The 22080-nt window shown below is 36.2% G+C and overlaps 1 protein-coding gene across 1 annotated transcript in view; it reads right to left on the bottom strand.

The window, feature by feature from the left end:
• PIK3C2G (phosphatidylinositol-4-phosphate 3-kinase catalytic subunit type 2 gamma) overlaps positions 1–22080 on the bottom strand; it is a 208249-nt gene that overhangs the window by 56925 nt on the left and 129244 nt on the right. The window contains 4 exon segments of the mRNA XM_037390442.1: positions 5–161; positions 14812–14981; positions 17681–17817; positions 19923–20052. Coding sequence (XP_037246339.1) covers positions 5–161; positions 14812–14981; positions 17681–17817; positions 19923–20052 — 594 coding nt within the window.

Genomic DNA, 22080 nt, shown 5'->3' with positions numbered 1-22080 from the left:
TTACCATCTCCAGCAGGTTCAAGAGTAACTGGCTGTGTTTCCTGACTATATTGTAAGCTCGACAACAAAGCTCCACAAACTCTTGAAAACGCTGTGGGTTTTTTCCACCTTCTGTGATGAAATACTCCATCTCTGATGTGAAGATGAAGGGAGCTCGGTCCCTGGAAAAGAGAACAATTACATGAGATATTTAACCGAAAATAGCTAATCATGCAAGACAGTTAATATTTGTAACACATTTTTCACATTTGTTTTTCCAGTATTACATTCCTCATTATTTCATCTCTCCCTTCCTCATTGGGGACAGCTCTCTTGCTGTGCCTGGTGTCACTGACTAATTGGGGCAGAGACAGGTTTCACAGCAAGAGTGCCATAGTGAGAAATCCAACACCTGAACAAACTTGGAGCTTACGTGTTTTCTTCTGGCTCCTTTTTGCTTTTCTTTCCAAACTCTAATTGCTTTAATTTCTCTACTCCAACCCAAAAGTGAACCTGGACACAAGTTATCTCCTCCTACTGAAATGTTTAAAAGTTGTTCTCTAAGAGGATGGGATATAAATATCAACTCCCTACTAGGCAAGAAGTGAATTTAAGAAAGAAACCTACAACTCGACAATCCAAAAGCAAGAAAAAAAAACCAAAAAACAAACCAAAACCAGCAACCACCAACTTATGAAGCAATCATTAAGTAGACACCATTATGAAGGAATGTTTCTGGCCCAGCTTACAGCAGAATAAACCTAAAAACGTTTTCATTTATGTACAGTTACTCTGTATTCACACTACAGTAAATGAGGTGCAGAATCTGACAGCATGTCTTGACTTTTTTTCTCCTTACTAGCAGAGTTGGTGGCTATGGAATTCTATTGCAGAAGAAAACAGATTAGCTAGGCTTCTTCTAACAGTCCTATAATTTGATAGTTTCAGAAAGGCCTGGTATGCTCCATCTTCACAGAGACAAAACTACTGCAGTGATTTACTATTCACAACTGTGTACACAGATGCATGTAAACAGATTAGAGGGCTATATTCCAAGGAAATATATGCTGTGTGTTAACCTTTATATTCAAAATTAACTTGTATAAACTAAATATTCTTGGGAAGCTTGAATGCAGAAAAAAAAAATGAAGATCTTTTTCTTGCTAAAGCCACAAATATGGGCTTGAGTCTAAACCCACTCTCCTTGCTGATTCATTCATAAATGAGACAGTTTCCTTAGGAGTTTTCCTCATTTTCCCATAAAGACACCAGTCTTGTATTATCATAGAAAGAAGGTCAAATTGCAGTGAGATTCTAGGCTGCAGCTGGAAGTCTTAGTCACCATAAATGTTCAGGCAGCCTTCCCATTCTTATGTTTGGAAATTCTTCCTGTTTTACATTGAAGCTAACTTTAAAAACAGACCTCCCATGGGCGTTACTCATCTCAAAGCACCCAGGCCATTAAGGTGTTTGTCTTGTTTTTTAAAAAATATACATTTAATTTCAGCTAGGTAGTACTAGGAATGATGAAGGTCCACAATAGTAATCCTTTCCTTCCATGTTTTTCTGTATTATGCAAGTTCATAGTGTGACAGTCATTACAGTATGACTATTACATAATTATTGTATGTTTTGTGCTGTAGCTCTCAGAGAATTATAAACCTGTGTCTATTACGGATTTTAGAGAGCAAGATTTTCCCAGAACCTTCTTTTCTTTCTTCCTTTTTTCCTTTCTGCCTTTCATTCATTCATTCATTCATCTTTTAGCTTATCTTTTGTTTAGCGGTGGTATTTAAAATAGACATTAACTATTAAATAAATTTATAAAATTAGGGTCATGGAAGTCAATTTGTTGAAACCAACCAGAAAGAGAGGTAGATCCAGCAAATTAGCAACATTAAATTTTCTCTTCTCTGTGGACAGAAGTCCAATCTAAATCCTGATTTGAAAGCATTTTAACATCTTGAGAATGTATAAAACCCAAACCTGTTTCTCATCTGCACTTATGTTTGGGGCTAAAATATTCCAAGTCAAAACTATTGCTGTGAAGGTTCCTGTGAAAAAAATGATGTATTTTGTTCAAAATTAATATTTGATTTCTGATGCCCATTTGCATCAAGAGACACAATTGCACAATGAAAACATAGCTCCTTCTGAGTTGGTCCAAGTCTCCCACATAAAGCTACTTGAGCTGAAAACAGATACTGCAATCAGAAATTACTTTACTGGAAGAAACATGGTGTTTAACATTGTTGGGTTGGGCTGTGGGCCAATTTCCACATAATGCAATGAATGCAATGTTAGTCAATTCTTTTACTACTGTTGCTAAAGGATCCATTTGAAAATGTAATTGATATTTTATTATCTACATTATTTATAAGTTTACTTGCAAGATGTTTTAAAGCAGTTTTACAAGGTTCTTAAATTTTCTTAGTATCATTTCTTTCTTCTGAGATGGTAGACCTATCCTCCATTGTTAACCTGCAAAATACAATGTAGAAATTTGCTTTCCCTGTTTTTTCTCAAGGTCTTGTGATATCAAAGCCTCTCCCATGAAGTGACCCCTGCAATCAGTCAGATGCTGAAGCTACATTCCTGCATGTGTCTAGGTGAGCTGGTTGCTCATAAAGGGAACACTTTGCAACTGAAATTTAAAAAAAAAACCAACAAACCAAAACCATAAAATCAACTTAGTAAGAAGACAAGACCTGCTAGAAGGAACAACACAGCCATTACGATAATATTAAAAAGCAAAGTTTCAGGGGGAGGAGATGCTTACTCACTGAAGAGTACATAAAGGATTCTGAAAAACAAATTGACAGGGCTGGATGTCTGTGTATAGATGCAAGAAGTTCCTTCTGCTTTCACAAACTCCTTTAGAATATAAAAATATAGAAAGGGATAGTGTAAAAAGTACTCCATCAAAATTACAAACAGCCAAGCCAAGTCACCATCCATCATGCATGGGAAAATATAGATCACCAAACAACAGAGGCTGTTTTAGCCTACCTAAGAAAATAAACAATGCAGGCCTGCATACCCTGGTATTGCATGAGCATTCTAAATTATCACACATACACACACAAACACATGTGCAAATAAAGCTCACGTCAGTGCACAGCCTGTACTTCTATATTTAAAACAGTCCCTCTCTAACTTGTGGCACAAAGCTAAGATTGTATGACATGATGGCATTTATTCAGAAGGTATGCAATGCATACAAAGACTTGGTAATAATAACTATGAAAGACATTACTCATTTGGACATATATCTATAACATAGCTTGCTCACATGAAATTATCTAAAATATATAAATATGAAATACTTCTTACCCCAAAAAACCACCCTCAAGATCACAGCTAAACCCTGTAATACTTTACACGTGTAGAATGTTCAAAGACAGATGACTGTTACAACCGATGGACAAAAGCCCCTTGGCTAAAAACTGTATCTATTACAACTTGCTGCCTCCATCAAACCAATTAAATGACTGGCATCAGTTTAACAAAACTGGTATGATGAAGTATTTTCAAGTAGAAGTCTTTTACAATATCTCTGTAGAGGACCAAAAGCCTTTTTTTCTCCTTTATGGTGTGCTAAAGAAATACAGAATTGAAGCATTCTTGAATGACCTCTACAGTATAGTGGTAATGTCAAGTACAATAATTTCTTGGGGGAAAAAAGCCCAATTGAGACAACTGGTGTGGCTCAAGAAAGACCGAAGATGTACAGCCAGTAAGCCTCCCAAATTCAGAAAAGTTATCTTATCACAGCACTCTCACTTTTTTCTTCCCCCCCCCCCCCCCGCCCCAACCCCTAGATGAAATTAATGAGTCCTTTGGTTTTGTAATAGAAATCAGTCAAAAAGTCAATACATCTATCAATACAGTCTGGTTGCAGTCCTGGACCTTAAAGACTTATACTTTACTATGACTGTGACAAAGTGTTTACTCAAGTCATTCAGTCAGAAGCAAGGCTAGTTTTCTGGTGGTTTTATTCTTTTTTTCTTGTGTAGTGCTTTCAGAGTTTAAGATTTTCATGGGAATATGTTTTGCAGTTCCTCTGGAGACTAAGGATGTTTGGACGATATGTCATGAGAGGGAGGAAAGAAAGGAAACCTCAAGAAACTAAAGAGATCATCATGCAAAAACAAACTTGGGCTGGGGTGATGGGAACTTCTGGGACTTCACTGTAGACTAGAAATATGCTGCATTCCTAAAAAACCAGTAAGATCATCAGGATTTGTTATGAAACATTAGCTGTAAATGAATTAACAAAGTTTGTAAGGTCAACAACAGTTTTAGTTTTTCATGCTATGAATCTCACGGTACAGAACATTTAAGAATGATACACTGACTTCCTTTTATATTAAGTAGGAAAAGCATATGAGATAATCAACTACAAATGACTTTTACTCTGATCCAATCTAAACTTCCTAATAGTGTAGTTATGGCAAAGTTCAGGTCCACACAGTAATACAATATGATCAAAACATTTGTAGTCCAAGTTGTCATATGGACATAGGGGACAGCACGTGACAAACCATACAGAACTGTTTGCAAGGTAAAAATCAGCTGCTTAGCAGCGTATGTCACCATATATTCCCTGACTCCTTTAAAATCATTTCAGCAGAGTCAAGAGTGACGATAGTATTCAGCGTGACTATGTGGAATTTAGATGTATCCAGTAAAATAGGAAAAGCTTTTAGGGAGTGTTTGAATGCTGACATCCTCTGCTCTGCAGCAAAAGACAAAAGCTTATTGTAGAACACAGACATAAAATAAATGAACATGAATGCTTATTCCTCTAAGCCAAGTGAAAATATCTAATCAACATCATCACATAAATTTATAGACACAGACAAAAAAAAACCATGAGCAAGTGTATTCCTTTCATGTATGAAAGAATGAAACAGTGAACAACTGCACAATACAATTTGTCTCAAGCAAGTACATAAAAAGCCATAAAACAATATGTCTGCAAAGGGCACCACAAGAGATACACCATCTTCCTGCTTACCAGGACAAAATCAATCATAAACATGCTTGTGAGATGCTTATTTAGCCTGTTCCCAGAGATTTTTAGTGATAGAGTTCTTCTCCAACCTCCCTATCAAATTTCTGTTCCAGTATCTCCCCGCACAGAGGTTTTTTTTTTTCTTGATGCCTAATCTAACCTCGCTGTGCTTTCGTCCTATTAATTCTTGTTCTTTCCTAAGGGAACATGAAGATCCCATCTTCTTTACAGAAGCCTCTAATGTATCTGCAGACTTATTATTTCTTCAATCTTCTGTAGACAATTGTTTCAACCTTTTTTCATATATCCTGTTTTCCTGATGTCTGATAATTTTAATTGCTTTTCTCTGGACTCCATGTAATTTCTCTGGACTCCTTATCCACATAATTCTAAAAGTAAATTTTTTAAAATATTCCAGCTGTAGTTTTACTACTTTCATGTGAAGAAAAAGGATTACTTCACATTTCACGCTTTCGAATTCAATACATTATCATAAACTCATATTCAACTTGTCTGTAGCATAACTCTCAGATCCCTTTCTGAAAAAATACCTGTCACTGCTAATCCCAACTTTCATTACAGTCAAACCCTCTTACAATAGACCTCTACTAAAAAATGAACAAATATATTCTCTATCCCATCATACTGGTTACTAATGAAAATATTGAAAGGTGTCGGTCACATCACAAACCTTATGGTATTCCACTTGGTGTACCCTTCCATCTTGGTACTGAAAGACAGGGAGGTACTTTCCATGAATGGTTGTTAAAGCAGTTCTGCGCTGTAATGAATGGTTTTATCTAGGCAGTGCCTCCTTAACTTAATGATAATGTCATTTGTGAAAGTTACAGGAGCTCTAGTAAGGCTGTTTTAACTTACAGCAAGTTATATGGTATCTGTTCTTTCTCCTCTATTTCACAAAATGATCCTCTCCTGGAAAAAATAACCACTCAAGAAAGGTGAATGCTCCAGGAGAGCTCTTCAGTGCTTATTAATCTTCTGTTCACTGTTATAGCAGATGACAATCTCTTCTCTACTCCAAGCATAGAATTTGAAAGCATAGAATCTAAATGATGTAAAAATATTTTAAGTGACCACATAATAGAGCAGTAGTTCTGAGCTTTCTATAAAGTATAAATACTTAACTTGCTGGTCTTGATGGCAGTTTTCCCTTTGACTTCAATGACAGTTGCTAACACTTGCAATTTCGCTGGCTTGTATTGCAAATCTATGTTCAGATTTGGTTAGAAAACTTTTCTTTTTCTATTTCTTGTAGTGAGGAAACCTTGCTAACACTTCCACAGGTACATGTCTGCTCCTGATAAGTGTAAACAGCCTCTTGCTGAGACTATTCCTTAAATCACCCAGACATGATGCATATCCATCCACATCTAAATAAAATGACAGTCTAAATCTCAATTGCCAAATAGTAATTACAATGCTATAAAAAAAAGTAGAAAAGTGAATTAGAAAATTTGGAACAGCTTTCTAAAAAACTAGAATTTATTTATCCTGAGGGATTTACTCTCAATTGTATTTTTAATAGCTTTTATTTCTAGTTACAGACAGATGGAGAGTTGCCCAAACAGGGAACTCGTGACTAAGCTTCAAGGCAAAAAGGACAAATATTTGAAGTGCAAGGACTAGCTACGAAAGAGAAGTACACAAACTCTGCCTGGGTATGCAGGAACGGTGTTAGGAATGCCAAAGTTCAACTAGAGTTAAAACTGGTGGTGAACATTTAGTAAAAGAACTAATAAAGAAAATATGTACCTGATGCCGGTTGGTAATTTGGTGACATGGGAGCACAGACAAGGCTGTGCTCCTTGCCACCTTTGCCTCAGTCTTCACTGACGAGGCCCCCCAGGTGGTGGGCAGTGAACTAAGCATGAGCCAGTGGTGGGCCAAATATGAGCCCTGCAAGTGACGATGACTAACAGCATCCTGGGCCAAATTCATGGGAGAGCAGGCAGTAGATGCCCTTTATTTAGCACTTGTTAGTCCATACCCTGACCAGACAAGAAACGTGTCACTACATTGAAGGAAGGGCCACAGAAGACCACCAAGATGTTTGGGGGCTAGAGCACTTGCCTATGAGGAGAGGCTGAGGAAAGTGGGCTTGTTTACCCAGGAGGTGAGAAGGTTTTCAGAAGATAAAATAGCCGTTTTCCAGTAGCTATAGGAGGTTATGAAACAGATGAATCCAGGCAAGAATAAGAGAGAAAATTGAAACAGATGACATTCTGAGTGGTCGTAAGAAAAACCCCTCCACTATGAGGACAATTAAATATTGAAACAGGTTGCCTGGAGAGGTTATCCTGTGTGGTTTTTAAGATTCAGCTGAACATAGCCCTGGGTAAACTGGTCTGTTGGCCTTATCCCCTTAATACTTACACAGTAAGATTCTTGAATGCCCTGAGCATCCCTGGCTTAGGTAAACTACATGGTCTGGACAATCAAAACATGCACACTATTTTTATATTAACATCTATCTTTAGAGGCAGAAACATCAAGCTAGAAAGAATGTCCTGAATTGCTTAGGTGACCAAGGACAGTTCTTAAACCATTATGGTCTTATTTATTCATTAATTTAGTGTATGTGTATATCAACTTTGCTATTATCATTATTTCTTGCTATCAGAGCCTTAATGTTAGCTTTCCAGTAAAACCATGTGTTGGACATACCTGTATTTCGATCAGTAGTAAAAGAAATATTTCACATATTGAACTGGACTATTCTGAAAGATTTATCGGGTTTTGTCGGCAATTGAATTAGTTTCATCGAGATTTAATCATGTTTAATGGATGCGGTAGAAAACAAGCTATAATCCTCACCTAAGTTAGGGGCTCTGATTCATCATCATTCTGTGAACATCTAGTTTCCCTATGTAAAGTGAGCCGTAGTAACTATTTATTTGTGCCCCTTTGTCTGTACAAAGTGCAAATTGTGACTTATCTAAAATCCCTTTCATTATGGGCCAACTGAGGTCAGTGAGTTTGTCAATCATGGAGATTTGATCACATTTGGTCACATAGTATTACTATGCTAAGTGACACTATCGCTAACACAGATGTTGAAAGCAGAAGGTAGTCGTGGTTACAGTTCTTAGTGTAGATCTAGTATTTGCAGCATGTATGGCCACAGGGATTCATTTGGAACCTTACCTTGTAACAGGAAAATTGGCAAGACTTGTGATGGGAAAGCAGAAACTAGTTCAAGGCATCTCTTGATGATTTTCACTCTGGTTGCACTCACTAGTTATTCTGCAGACTGACCACAGAATTTATTCACTTATGTCACAAAATGTCACCATTTTGTACAGTCAGCTGACTGTATATTTTGGAAGAGTCCCAAAAAAGTCCTCCCTGAAAAAAGAGGTACTCTGCTTTGAGAACATACATGTCTTCAACAGTTTCAAACATTGGCCTCTTGCAGCCATGTGTATCTCATATTGAGTGGTTAAAAAACACTGCTGTGTCCAGCTCAGGCACCTTCTCAGCTGAGTTAGGATCCCCTATTCAGACAGACACATATAAAGCAGCCTGCACTCAGTCACCAGCAATCAGAGTGCATAACAATGTTAAGGTGGATTTAAATCCTTTATATATTTCACGTTCAATACTTCATTCCTGATGCTTTATACCATTTTCAAAGACTACCAAATCTTCCAGGTTTGTTACAAGTTTATTACTAACCCTATTGATAAACCACTTGAGAGTTAATTCACAAGGAGATTAGAGCAATTCCTCTTGTTAACAGAAAATGTCAGACAACTGGCTTTTGTGTTCTGACTGACCCTCAGCAGTGAAAAGATTTTAAAACTCAGACCTAAAAGTTGCCTTAAAATAAACAGACTGAGTGAAGTTATATCCCCTGCCTATTGAATATTCAGCTAACAGATCTTTTCAGTATGAGATGGCTATTTGGAAAAAAAAACCCACAGTAATAGTTGCAGGAGATTTGTATATCATCAGGCAAAATAGAGAAATAAACCAATGATGAATAAATTGTACTGCAGAGAAATTCTTAGGGCAGGGGATGAAATCCCACATGAATTAAACATATCAGTCTGCTTTCCAGTTATGGATGAAGGATAAAGGCATAGTGTGCAGAACAAGCAGGAAAAGATACCAAGAACAAGCAACAGAGATTAATTTAAAAGTGCTTGATGTATACTTGGCTGTGTGTTAGAACAGCTCCCCCTGAACATAAAAAGGTATGTATAGAAAGCTTTTGGAGAAAGAGATGATACAATAAAATGTTTCTGATGGGAGCAGGAAAAAAATATAAATAAAAAAAATATGTCTGTAAACAGTTATACTTTTAAAAGGACAACAAATGAAATCTTATAATCAAAATGGACAGTGAACACGATGTCTTTTCCCCCTTTTATTTCTGTTTTATTGCTAAACTTCCTATTGCTAGAGTCACATTCTACAAAAAGTCATGGGGCGACTAATAGAAAGAGAAGGAGGGAAGGGGAGAGGGCAGGAAGCATTCTCTGAAGCAGGAAGTTGATAGGGAGTCATTTAAATAACTCCTGTGCAGTAAATCTCCCAAAGTGGTGGGAGTTCTACTGGTGGCTCTGAAGGCATCAAACAATTTCTCTAGCCCAGATGATTAACATAAATACATAACTCCTTCAAAAAAGCAGCTGTTCCTGAAGATACGAAAGCAGTTTATGCCATGTTTGAAAAGCCAAGAAGGCTACTGAGAGTTGTGCCAGATGAGAACTGGATTCCAGGGAACTCAGTTCAGTAGAACAATGCACTTGGATGAACAAAACTGGATGGGGTCAAATCCATATAGTCACTGTATGGGAAAAACATTGCCTCTCTTAACTGTCTGGGTACTTTGAAAAGGATAACCAAAAAAAGTAAGGATCCAAAGTGGACAGTGAACATAATTCACTCCGATTTCCAAAAAGCTTTAGCTGAATGCCCTCCACAAGAGGCTAGTACTGAAAATAAATAATCAATGATAAAGGGCAAACTACTGTCCATGCTCAGTAATTAGAGAAAGCATCAAAACTGCAACAATAAACACCTACTCCTCAAGGCAAAGATAACAGAAGTGCACCTCAAGCTCACAACTCAACTTGTGATGCTCATACGTTCTTAGACTCAACTTGGCTTACGGTGTTTAATTTAGGGCAATATGAGACACTTTTAGAAGTGACGGACCTGTTGCCTCAAAAATTCAAACCCCTTGTCACCTTGGAGGTAACACTTTCACTTTTAGGTCTTCATGCATATTACACCTTTCAGTCTTTATGCGAAGACTTACGTGCACGACTATCTTTAAACGTCTGTATAATCTTCTCAAGAACATTAGGGCTACTAAGATGCTTTAAATCATGAAATTAAATCTTTCCAGGATTCAATCAGAGATTTTTTGGAGGGTGGTATACAGGAAGTTCTGAAAGTGGATTGTGGCAAGGAATTAGGAGTTACCTGTTCACGTAAACGAATAACTCCAGAGCAATCATGTCAGAAAAAATAAATTTAAACTGCAGAAAATTAATTAATAAATAGGTATATTGAAAATTCCTAATGAAATATTTCAGCAGGTAATACACTTAGTCCAACAGTTTTCATGCACAAATTTTGAAAATTAGAAGTAATTATACTTTAAGTTTTTAATTTCAAGTTTTAGACTCTTCCTTTGATAAAGATTTTAAATAAAATTTTAAAAGGGCAAAAAGAAAAAATTAAAATGGGAAATTCTCGAATTCCTATCTTTCTTATTCCCCACTTTTTCCTATTTTCAGGAAAAAGATGGAACACATGTAGATACATTATAGTCAAAGAATGCAGATACAACTTATTTTTCCCTGTCTGTATGCCAGCTTTTCCGGTTTAGAAAGAAATACCTGAAATTAATGTTGTTGGGTTGTTTTTTTTTTTTCCCCAAATGAACAGTTCCAGTGAGACAGTAACACTCATTTTAGGTTACTAACACTAAAAAGTGAAATGTGCTACTTTTAAAATATGAAGAGGTATACTTTTCTACATGTTCAGAACTTGTTAAGTGCTTTTTGGTATAGGAACACAGTGACATATGAAGAAAATGTGGGAAACATAGTTTTCCCATATTTTTGAAACTTCCTTCAAAAAACTGGAATTTCCCAATGGAATAGTTAGGCTGCCTCTAGTAATTAACTTTGTAGAAGAAAACCAGCTTAGCAGATTTAACTTCTGGGAAAAGCATGATAAAACACAGGATTAGTTTGGCAAAGAGACAAGAGGCTCTCTGTGATTCAGATCAGGGAAAAGAAAGGCCAGTAAGTGTTTGAAATAATCAGGATGACTGGGTATTTAACATAAAAGATGGACACCTATGTTATCATAAGGTGAATTACAGTGTGCCATGAGCTGGACTACTCCGTATCTTGCCATCAGGTTTCAGACTACACACTGTTGACCAAAAAAATATACACAACAGTGCTGGAAGTGACTGGTAGTGCAAAGGATGAGACTGCTGAAGTTAGGATTAGTTCAGTTAGCACCGGATTCAAATAAATCTCATATTCCTTAACTGACCCAAGAAGAAATGTTCAAAAGGAACTGGTCAGAAAAGAAAACCAAAGCAAAGAAAGCATGGCAGGTACAATCATGAGTCAGACACCTTCTTTCATATTATTTGATGACTGACCTAGTCCTGTCTGATTATCTGGATAATAATGCACCGATTTAAATTGGAGTGGGTCTCCAGCTGATTGCCACAGAATATTCAGTAGATAAAGAATAGGATGGTTATATGAAATTAAACAAGAAATGCTTCTTCATGCAGTTTGAAATATAATTGCAGAATTCACTGCTTTAGGGGAATGTAGGGTCAAATATGGTGGCTGGATTAGAGAATGAAAAAAAATATTTTATTAGTACAAAATACGTCTTTGAGCGTCATAAAAAAAATAAAAAAATAATAATAAAAAAAGAAATCTCATGGTTCAGTAGGAAAGTTCCCTGTGGGACTTTGTAAATAATTCTGCTGCCAAGCTCTGTCATTATGTTATTGGTAAGATACATCATATGTCTCCCTCCAACAATTCTTCATAAAGATTAGTTCCTAGACACAAATCAAGCTGGTTATTAGTACTGTTTAACATATTTGCTGAACTGTGAAGGTACATGCAACTGGAAAAGACAAAAAGTTCCCCATTCCTCCTCTTCCCTCTTAAACCAGTAAGAGCTGAGCTAGTGGCTTGTGTCTCGGACTCAAAACTGAGCAGATTTATTGAACATTATTTAAAGATGAGGACAGGAATTAGAAAAGTTAACTAATCCCTTGTTGGGGTGTTATACAATTGTGAATGCAAAAGTGAGCATGACTGCATGAATCAGATCAGCTTCAGAGTGTTCTCTGAAGACTCATATTGGATTTGATAGAAAGAACTGCTGCCCATGCATGACAGCGTGCAATTCTCAAAGCTGCCATGTATGCCTTTCACTTTACTTACATCAGAAGAATTGCTCCATATGCAGAATACTGCAGAGAAGTCATCCTCATGAAGCTTTATGAGGAGTAAGAGTTTGGTAAGCGCAAAAAGTGCTCCCTAAGAACAGAAAATGGACAGCTGTGGCAAGCAGCTTACTAAATTCTGAAAGGAAAGACCATTTTAAACAGTTCAGACAGAGACTCCTTTTCTATAAGCCTTCACTCATTTACATAGATTTCATTTTACAAAAAATCCCACAAAGTTTGTGTGATGTGTGTAAAGACCAGTTGCATGTATAGGGATTTGTATTGGATGTTTTTCATTCTCTAAAGTCACCTATAGAACTTCATAAGTATACATATAGTATCAACTGTACAAACGCCCAAGGGTCAGCACTAATAATTCTAAAGATGTGAAAGCATTATGCTGCTGTTTCATCAATATTATTTTAAGGGCATGGTATTTTGGGGTGTGAAAAAATGCAAATAAAAATTTAATAAGAACTCAAATAAAAATCTAATCTAAAAAGCTGTTTAAGAAACCAGAGGCTAAACCTATCTCAGAATAACCTTGTGAGAATGAGCAGATACAAATAGCACTGAGGGTTTCAAATTTTGAGAGAGCTTGACATTTATGGGATATAGAAATGTGACATCCCTGTGTTCCTGTGTTATAAATAATATGCTGCATTTCATGAAGGTGCACACAGCTCTACATGACTACACATTAATGACTACATGACCTGTAGTTCAGTTGCATGTAGGTATGAGAAAAATTACCATTATCCCATGATGTTCATAATGTGCTGTTAAGTGTGAGTCCTAGTTTTACTAAGGAACCGTAGTGCACTCCAGGAACGGAGGTCCTAAACTGTATTCTTTCATCCCATAGTTTAAAAGCAATATACTGCAAGGAGAAACAGGAAAAAATGGTTGCTGCTTACGGAAGTGACTGTGTTTAAAGTCATTTTTATAGACTTAATAAGAACATGTAGTATGACTGAGCTGTAAAACAGTAAAATTAACATCCATTTTTATTATTGCTATGACATGATTTCTGTTAAAATTTGGTTGTTGTGTCCCCCTCTATATTTGCTTCATCTTAATGTTCACTCTAACAAGATAATTCTTTGCTCATGTAAAATTGCTGCTTGAGGAAATTCCTGTTAGGCTCCAAAAGAAGGTTTGCTGGAATGAGAGATGCAACTCTTGACACAGAGTGCGCATGAGTATCTTTTTTTATTACTCTGTTCTGCTTTATTCTTTCCACAGCAAATAAGTAGGATTAAGGGAGCATATCTTGAATGATTGACGATAATTCTGAGCACTGCAACTAAATCTTTTGACTGCCTGGCTTAGAAGTACTTATTATCCCTATCAGCTTCCCTCATATCAATACTCCCATGCTGTTATTTCTGTCTAACACACTGTGATAGTCTAGAATTGTCAAGGGCCAGCTAAAAAAAGAAAAAGAGAAAAAGAGAAAAAAAAAAAGAAAGAAAAAGAAAGGAACAATTAGCTCAAACTTAATTCTTGGACTAGTTCTGGAAATTATCAGGAAACATGGAGGAAAGACAGCCCCCCTCCCCCCATCTGGTCAGTATTAGGGCTCATTTATCCATTCCCTACTCTGATGTAACAGCTTTTTAGCCCTTTGCACTTTTGCACATACTGGCATTATCCTATCTATTTTTATTCCATCCCAATTCATCCCTCCATAGTAGCTTCACATTAGTAACTCGAATACATGATCACATTATTTTATTTATATTTATCATGGGACAGTTGCATCGCAGATTGATATCACAGTCTTGTTTATGTAAAATCAGATATTTGCAAAATAGCCCCTGATCTCAGTGTGGTTAGATATAAAACTTAAAAAGATAATGAAAAAGCTTGCAGTTTTACCCACAGTGGCATAATGTATTTATTCACCACGTCTATTTGGAAAATTTGGTTTCTTCTCTGAATATGGGAAGAAAGTGGTCAATTAGATATATCTGTGGGTTTGGATCCATTGCAGGAACACTCTGCAGAAAAAGATAATGGACATCAGAATTCTTTTGGCAGAGCTCAGTCTACTATCCTGGTCACTACTGAACTACATCATTCAAATCTCTACCCAGACAAAGGTTTAGATTATATTTTTTTTTCCAGACTGAAAGGGGATCCTCAAAATCTTTTAATTCCTTTTCCAGTCATTCATATAATTTCTTAGAGGTTTTGTAAACAACAAACATATGTTGTTTTGGAAAATTCAGAAATAAAAAAAAGCATAATCTCATTTGTATTTTTTTTCATGGGAGCTGATTAAGATGTGAAATTTCAGAACATTGTTTTAAAGTTTACTATGTGCGTTACTATAAATACTAACCTTCTTATGCTTCCAAATGTCTGCGCATGGCCTAAAAATCTTCCAAAATCTATGTGGAACATGTGTCCAGCATTTGTCAACATTATGTTGTCACTGTGTCGATCACAGACTCCCAGAATGAAGGTAACAACACACCAGCCGGCGCAGGAATAAAAGAAGTTCCTTATTGCCTAGTTAGTAAAACAAAAACACTTACTGGAAATATACAGATGTATTTGTTTGTGATGCTAACAAGAAAACCAGAAATTGTATTTCTACAAATGCTGTGCATGTTGCTAAAATTTTAACAGCCAGGTGTTAGCAGGAATGGTACTTAAACAGGTAATACACAGATTTCAAAGTTACAATGCAAGAACAATTTTATTCATGAGGTTCCTCTTGTGTTTTCTGGGTACTTGGAATTCTGTGGAAAACTTTGGAAGTGAAATGTACCTACGAAAATCAAGCCTCTTGGCAGGAAGCTGACATTTTCTGTTCAACTGCCTGCAAGTATATTGTAAAAACTTTTTTTTTTTTTTTAAATTAGTTGGAAATCCACAAATTTAACCATTTCTTTTGTAAAGAAAGTAGGTTACTTTACACCCACTGTACTGTTCTGTACCTGCATGGGTCTTTCTCCCTCCAGAACTCAATTGCCCTTCTCAAATCCTAATTAATCCACTTTCACAATATTCCAACCCAAAGAATTAAACCCCATTTTACAGAATAGAACTGCAACAAAGAAAGGCTAAATCATTTTCTTCTCATAGCATGTGTGAATCTGAATAGACTATGGGATCAAACCTAGTGTCATGTGGAGAGACCCAAGAGAATGATTAAAAACATGTAGCAGTCATGTTTAATACAACCTACTTCTCTGGTGCTCTTTTACATGGCGGAGACCTGTACTTTCATGGTTAGTCTGCTTTGTGTAAGTAGACTGGCTCATTCAGAGCTATCTCATTAATCTCTTTGCAATGTTACATTGTGGCATTGCTCCTTGCCAGAAATGTGCCCATGGCAGGTGTAGGAATACGTACAGGCTAATGATTTGCTTGCCAGACACCGGTAGCAGATTACGAGTTTTCTGCTAACTCCAGTGGGAAGTATTTAACAGCTGTGACTTCTGAGCAGAACCATCTACCCAGCCTCTTTCACACCACACGTATTCAGTGTCCTTTTCCAGAGGAGAGGTTCCTGATACAAGTGATTATCACCCTTCTACCCCAGAGTAGATGGAATAGCTTTTGTCTTTTAAAAATCTTACCTACTACAGTTTAAGAACGGAAAATGCAGTTCTTATTCAGAAGTCTTAACATCCTGTAAATCTAAATCACAATGTAATAAATTTATATAGAAACCCAAACAATCCTGATTTGTGAACTTCGTGGTTTTGGACAAAACTTGCATTAGCCAAGGTAAATCACTATTTAGGCACTCAGGATTTCTCTGTACATGCAAGGTACCACCTGCAATGGCTTATACAGATGACAGCACTGTGGAATGCTTAGGGCATGGCACACGAGTTGACTGAATTTTATGTCTAACTGTACTACTTACTCACTCTGATGACCTTGGATAAAACACCTAAGCTTTCTGTGATTTTGTGCACCCAACCATAAAATGAGGATATTAAAACTTATTCTGCATTACTTTTTTAAGCACCTTAGCTACAGTATTGTACAAGTAAAAATTATTGAGTAAGAAAAGAGAAAGGTTTGTTCACCAGCAAGTTCAAAGTGAAGGCATAGTAGTAATTTTATGTATGTCCTATGCAATCACATCTGACTGCATTTTAGATGTTTAAAAAATTGAAAGAAAATGGGTAGAAATTTGGTTTAGAATATTCCATTTTAGTGGTAATTTTTACAAACTGCAGCAGCAGCAAGAAATCTGGTTTTCAATCAGTAGCTAATAGTATCTCACTTCTCCATTGAAAATTGGCTGCACTTCTACCATAGCACTGTAAACATACAAACTTGTAAAAAAAAAAAAAAATTCTACAGAGATCGTTCCTTTTTAACTGAATCGAGATGATATATTAGGAATTCAAATTATCTTACTGAAAATGTGGATGAACAAATGCCTATGGAATAATTTCAGAGTTATTTAAGTTTATGAAACATATTTATGCTATACATCTATTAATAAACTTTAAAATGACTTCATATTCAGAGTGGTAAACACTCCAACCTCCCATTTCAATTTAAAATTTTGGCTACTAATTTAATGTGGGCACAGAGTAGGGTTCTAAAAATTGTCCCAGCAACAAACACATTAAAATGTTTTTCATGGGCTTCAGAACATTCTCAGCCAACAAAGAATTAACAGAAGAAGTTCCTTGGGAAACCTCTTCTTCCATAAATAGAAATTCCAATTATTTTTTTGCTCATTATCATATCTAGTTTCATAAAATCAGATGCATTACATGATGTGATACGAAAAGCATGATCTTCTGTATCATATGACTAGGTAGTTTTGATAAAACAGCTTTCTAAAACTGTGGGTTACTGACATAGTAATTTCCAAATCCAGGAAATCCACTGAGACTTTGCATGGTTCATATAAATGTATTTAGAGAGCTGGCCTAAAAAATAATATTCTTTTAAGTTCAATACTTAATTTCTACTTCATCTTCTCTTCACTTTACTAGTAAATTTCAGAATATCTCTATGACACATTTTTATAGAAAATGTATTATCAAAAAACCTGGTCAAAAGCAATATCTCCTTAGAAAGAGAGTGGCATTTAAGATAATTCCCTGGGTTCTATGCATATGACTTGTTTGTCTTGTGTCTGAGTCATTTGTTTTTGCTGTCTACTGCTGTTTGGTTTCTTTTTTCCCAATAGTAAAATATGAAATGCATAATAAGCTTCTTTATGATGTTACCTCTTGGTAACTTGATTCCAGAGGATGGTGATGACGGAACCATTTTTTAATTGTGTTTTCTTTAAATGGTCCTATCAGTCCAGACTCCCTGTGGATCTTCGCCAGTGTGGTAGCATCTGGCACCATCTGTACCAATCCTAATCAAACAGAAAAGAGTTCACATGAAAAACCTTAATCTTTAAAAAGGTATGAAGACTGTCAATGCATATTGCCTGTTGTTGGATCACTCCATGCAGAAAAAATACATGCTTAAAAGCTGGTAAAATAATGAACACAATAGAAAATATAGATTATGATTGTTTTTCTCTTTCTCTTTGGAAACAAAAACCAAAGGGCACTTAGTAAAAAGTGGCTGTTCTGCAAATGATAAACACACCAATAACAATATTGTGGATGTATCTGCCACAAGGTACCAACAAGGCCAACAGTTTAATGAGATTTAAAAGTGAGTAGAATATGTACAAAACCAACAAAAATCTATAAAAAATAGGATCAGATATTTACTATGAAATATAAAGGTATTTATATGTTTCCTGTCTAGAATGCTACACAATTTTTTTCTGCAGTATGTGATGCTGATCACAGCTGGGAGAAAGGATACTAGATACTGCAGAAATTAGTCTGATCCAATATGACATAAACTGGGACTTTGAAGCGCAGAGAGAAGCCAAGCATTTTGCAATGCTTCACTTGAATCCTCTATCTCTACTGCATGCACTTAATTCCTTTTTTGGAACTGAGACCTGGCTTGCCTTCTGTCTCTTCCACCATGTGTGGTCCCACAGCACGTCATCCCACAACTCTGCATTAGAGGAAGTACTGCCTCGAACAATTTTACTTGGTGACAGGCTCCTCTGCTATACCATGCCTGGAAAGTGGCATCCTACCAGTTCTTTTCCTGCTTTTCACATTTCTGTGAAAAGTGATTTCCATGTCCCCATGACTATGAAATTATCATCTCCTATCTCCCTTGTGTGGAAAAGGTGGCCCATGGAGCAAATCATTAGCCTAGGACTTGGAAGACCTGGGTATACAAGTCTACTTAAGCACACATCCTGTATGGCCACAGGCACGTCACTTGGTCCTTTTATCCTTAATCATTACTTGTAAATCAATTATAGTAACACTTTTGTAGCACATAAGGAAAGATGTTGTGTGGAAAATCTCAGACACGAAAAGGTTTTCTGCTGCTATAGTGCTAAAAGGAAGAGACTGTCAGGAAAAGAATATTATTTGCAGACAGTCCATGTATCTTTCTTGGCAAAAATACAATTGTTAGTGTATAAGAGAGACTATAATATTATGTTCAGAAACAATATTCTTGTATTATTTGCCTTTGAAGAAGAAGCCTTCAAGCTTTGACTCCCATCTGCACAAAGAAGGGAGGAGTCTTTTTTAGGTCACCTTAACCATCTGCCATGTGCATGAACTCATCTATACATTCTCCTAGTTCCTTCAGATCATTCATCCCCTCCAATTTTCTCTTTGTGGCTCAGAAAGCAATGATTTTTAAAATTCTTTTTATTTTAGTAGATTTTGTACAGCAGGTAATCTGCATACATCAGTCTTCTATTTGTGCAAGGATTATTTTCAGTAAAAGATTTGGAGAGTCAGTGAAAAATAGTAAGCTTATTGCTGTCAGTAAATTTCTTCAGCAAGCAATTGGTAACCCTGTTACAGCTCTGCTATAACAACCATAAAAGAAAGAAATAAAGCTTTCAGATGAGTCAGGCCTGCCCTAAGCAGCATAAATTGCATGAATAATATTTCAAAATCAACCCTGTGAAGCTGTCATCACTTGTCTATAGGTACTTTCTGTAGCTACATGTATCTAGGTTCACTCAAGCATCTAGGCAGGATCCCACTGGATTAAAACTACTAGTTCTGGCTAATTTTCTCCAAAGTCCTCCTGATGTGTGAAGTTACTTTTAAGAATATGGTACAAGCTGATGGTATTGAGACTTTTGGAGAAGTCTAACCTAAATTACTACAAAATTCAATGAGTTTGGTTGTAGTTCTTCTGAAGAAGCAGGATGAATAAATAAAATGAAAATTCAAAAGTAGACAAGCATGCAATTAAGGGCTTGAGTAATTGAGAAGCTGAGCCTTTCTTTTTTCTGTAAGGGGGATAATTGATAAGACACCCATGAAACTAAAAGTTAAAGGGAGGATTTTTGCATAGTGCTGTTTACATGAAATATGAATAATGTAATACAGGTAACTTTTATAATCTAAAACTGACCTTGGCCTTTTCCTGTAGATAAACACTTATAAATGATCATCTGCATATCCAGTCCCTCTTGGAGCCAAATGCTGTCCATCACTCGAATGATTTGCAGAACCAGCATATCTTGACGTAAATCATCACCTATCTGTGAAAATTGCACAAGAAATCCAGGTTTCTCCTTCAATACCAGACAGAAATAGCTTCCTATTTCACTTGGACTTCTTTCCCCACCAAAATATCTATATTCATTTTTACAGTAAATCCCTCTTGTTTTGCTTCAAAGTTGCTACTTATCTTCCCATGTCAGAAGAAAACAGATTAGATGGCACCCATAGGCAGAAACAGTTTTGGCAGCCACTGAGAGGGTAACAAATGTTCCCTGATTAACTGTAGCCTTTCTGCTTGCTATTCCTATGTAATTATTAGAGTTCGGAAATTTAATCCTGTGGTAGGATACTAATTCGGCTACATTTTTAAGTTTATATAATGACACATCCCTTTTCATAAATGACAGTGTTTGTTTAATGTTAAGCTTCACAACTTGGTATTTTCAGCAGGCTGAAGGTGGATTCTGTCATTAATTTATATCTTATCCATGACATTATTCACGTTCAGTTTCAAACAGTGATGCAATGTGGACTGCTCTCCCCATGGAGTCGGTCAAACAATAATCTTAGTGAAATGGGGCTTTAATTGTAGCCACAAGAAGTAATAAAGAGATTATTTTCAACCATGGCTAAGTAAATGGCCCGTGGAAACAAAAGCCCTGCTTTTCTTTTTCCCTCTCCCCACCACATCTAAAATACATGTGACTTCTACTGGTATTTTTAAGTGCTTTATTCTTTTATTGTGTTCTTTTTATATAAGTATTTCAATTTATAGCCATTTACTGCCATGAAATGAGTACTTGAGGAGACATAAACTCATCTTTTAAAACAAAACAGGACCAAACCAAATCTACTTTTCTTTCATTTAAAGGTAATCTTGATTCCAATTAATTCTTCTTACTACCTAAATCTGTGAAAGATCTTACTTTACTTACATTCCCTCCTTCTCTCACATTGACAGTAGGTAGACAATTTAGTACGATATCAGTGCTTATGGTTTTATGCATGTATTATCCATCATGAATAAACAGTGAAACTATAGTACAAGTAAAAGATATCTTAACACAACCGTCTGCTGACAGGAGAAGGTGATGACAGCTATGATACTTCTACAACAACTAGACAGTTGGCTGTTGAACGTTACGGGGCAGGGGAAATGCTGTCTAGGTAGAACCAGCACAAATGTTTATATGCCCCATGAGCAGGTATTTTGTCAAGTTGTTCAGGTAAGCAAGAACCTGTCTATTTAATATTGACTTTCAGATGAAATAGCGTAAGAACCAGGTATCTAAGTGTTCAGAAAAGCTTAATGTTTCTAGCCTCCCCGTAACATGCCTGGAAAGCATACATCTCTTTCTCAGAATCACAGCTGCTCTAAATTTCATTTTAATTAACTAATTTCAAGACAATCTAGAATTTTTTTTACCCTTTTAATCAATTTTTTTAGAGTTCTGTTTTGGAAAACAATACTGTAAAAGATCTAGGAATAATGTCTTTCTATTTTTTGTATCCATCAGCTATTTTATGAATTTCAGTGCTGTCTAAAAACAGTATCCATTCTTATGGAAGACTTTTGCTTTTTTGAAAGAGAAGTAACTTTAAATTGTATATATTCTCTTTTGTGGATAGACACAACACTGTTCTGAACTCTGAAGTTTTTCTAGGTGTCAACTGGAAAATAAACCAGAGTTTATTTTTGCAGTCAGTTCCTCCAGTTCCAGAGAGACAGCACTTCTCTGCTGTCTGCTTCAGCTCTCTCTTCCTCAGCCTATTCCACCACACTGGGCGATAGGAGCTGGATAAGTTCTGTGTAGCAAATGCAGCCTCTAACACTCCGGGATTTTGGTTTGTTAGAGACATATGGACAAGTCTAATGGATTCAGTCATTCTGAACTATCTTTTGCCTGAGACTTCCCTCTGACTTCAATGTGGTAAATAAACTAGGTTTCAAATATAAACTTCATATTTTAGCCTGGTTGTCTCCACTAAGAAAATAAATAAATTGAAACAAGTCATTTGGTTCTTTACTGATCAAAAGGTTGATACTTCAATGCATTGCCTCAACA

This window comes from Falco rusticolus, chromosome 5 (assembly GCF_015220075.1).
Source record: "Falco rusticolus isolate bFalRus1 chromosome 5, bFalRus1.pri, whole genome shotgun sequence".
NCBI lineage: Eukaryota > Metazoa > Chordata > Aves > Falconiformes > Falconidae > Falco > Falco rusticolus.
The sequence above is the reverse complement of the archived record's forward strand: the minus strand, read 5'-3'. Positions and strand labels throughout refer to the sequence as shown.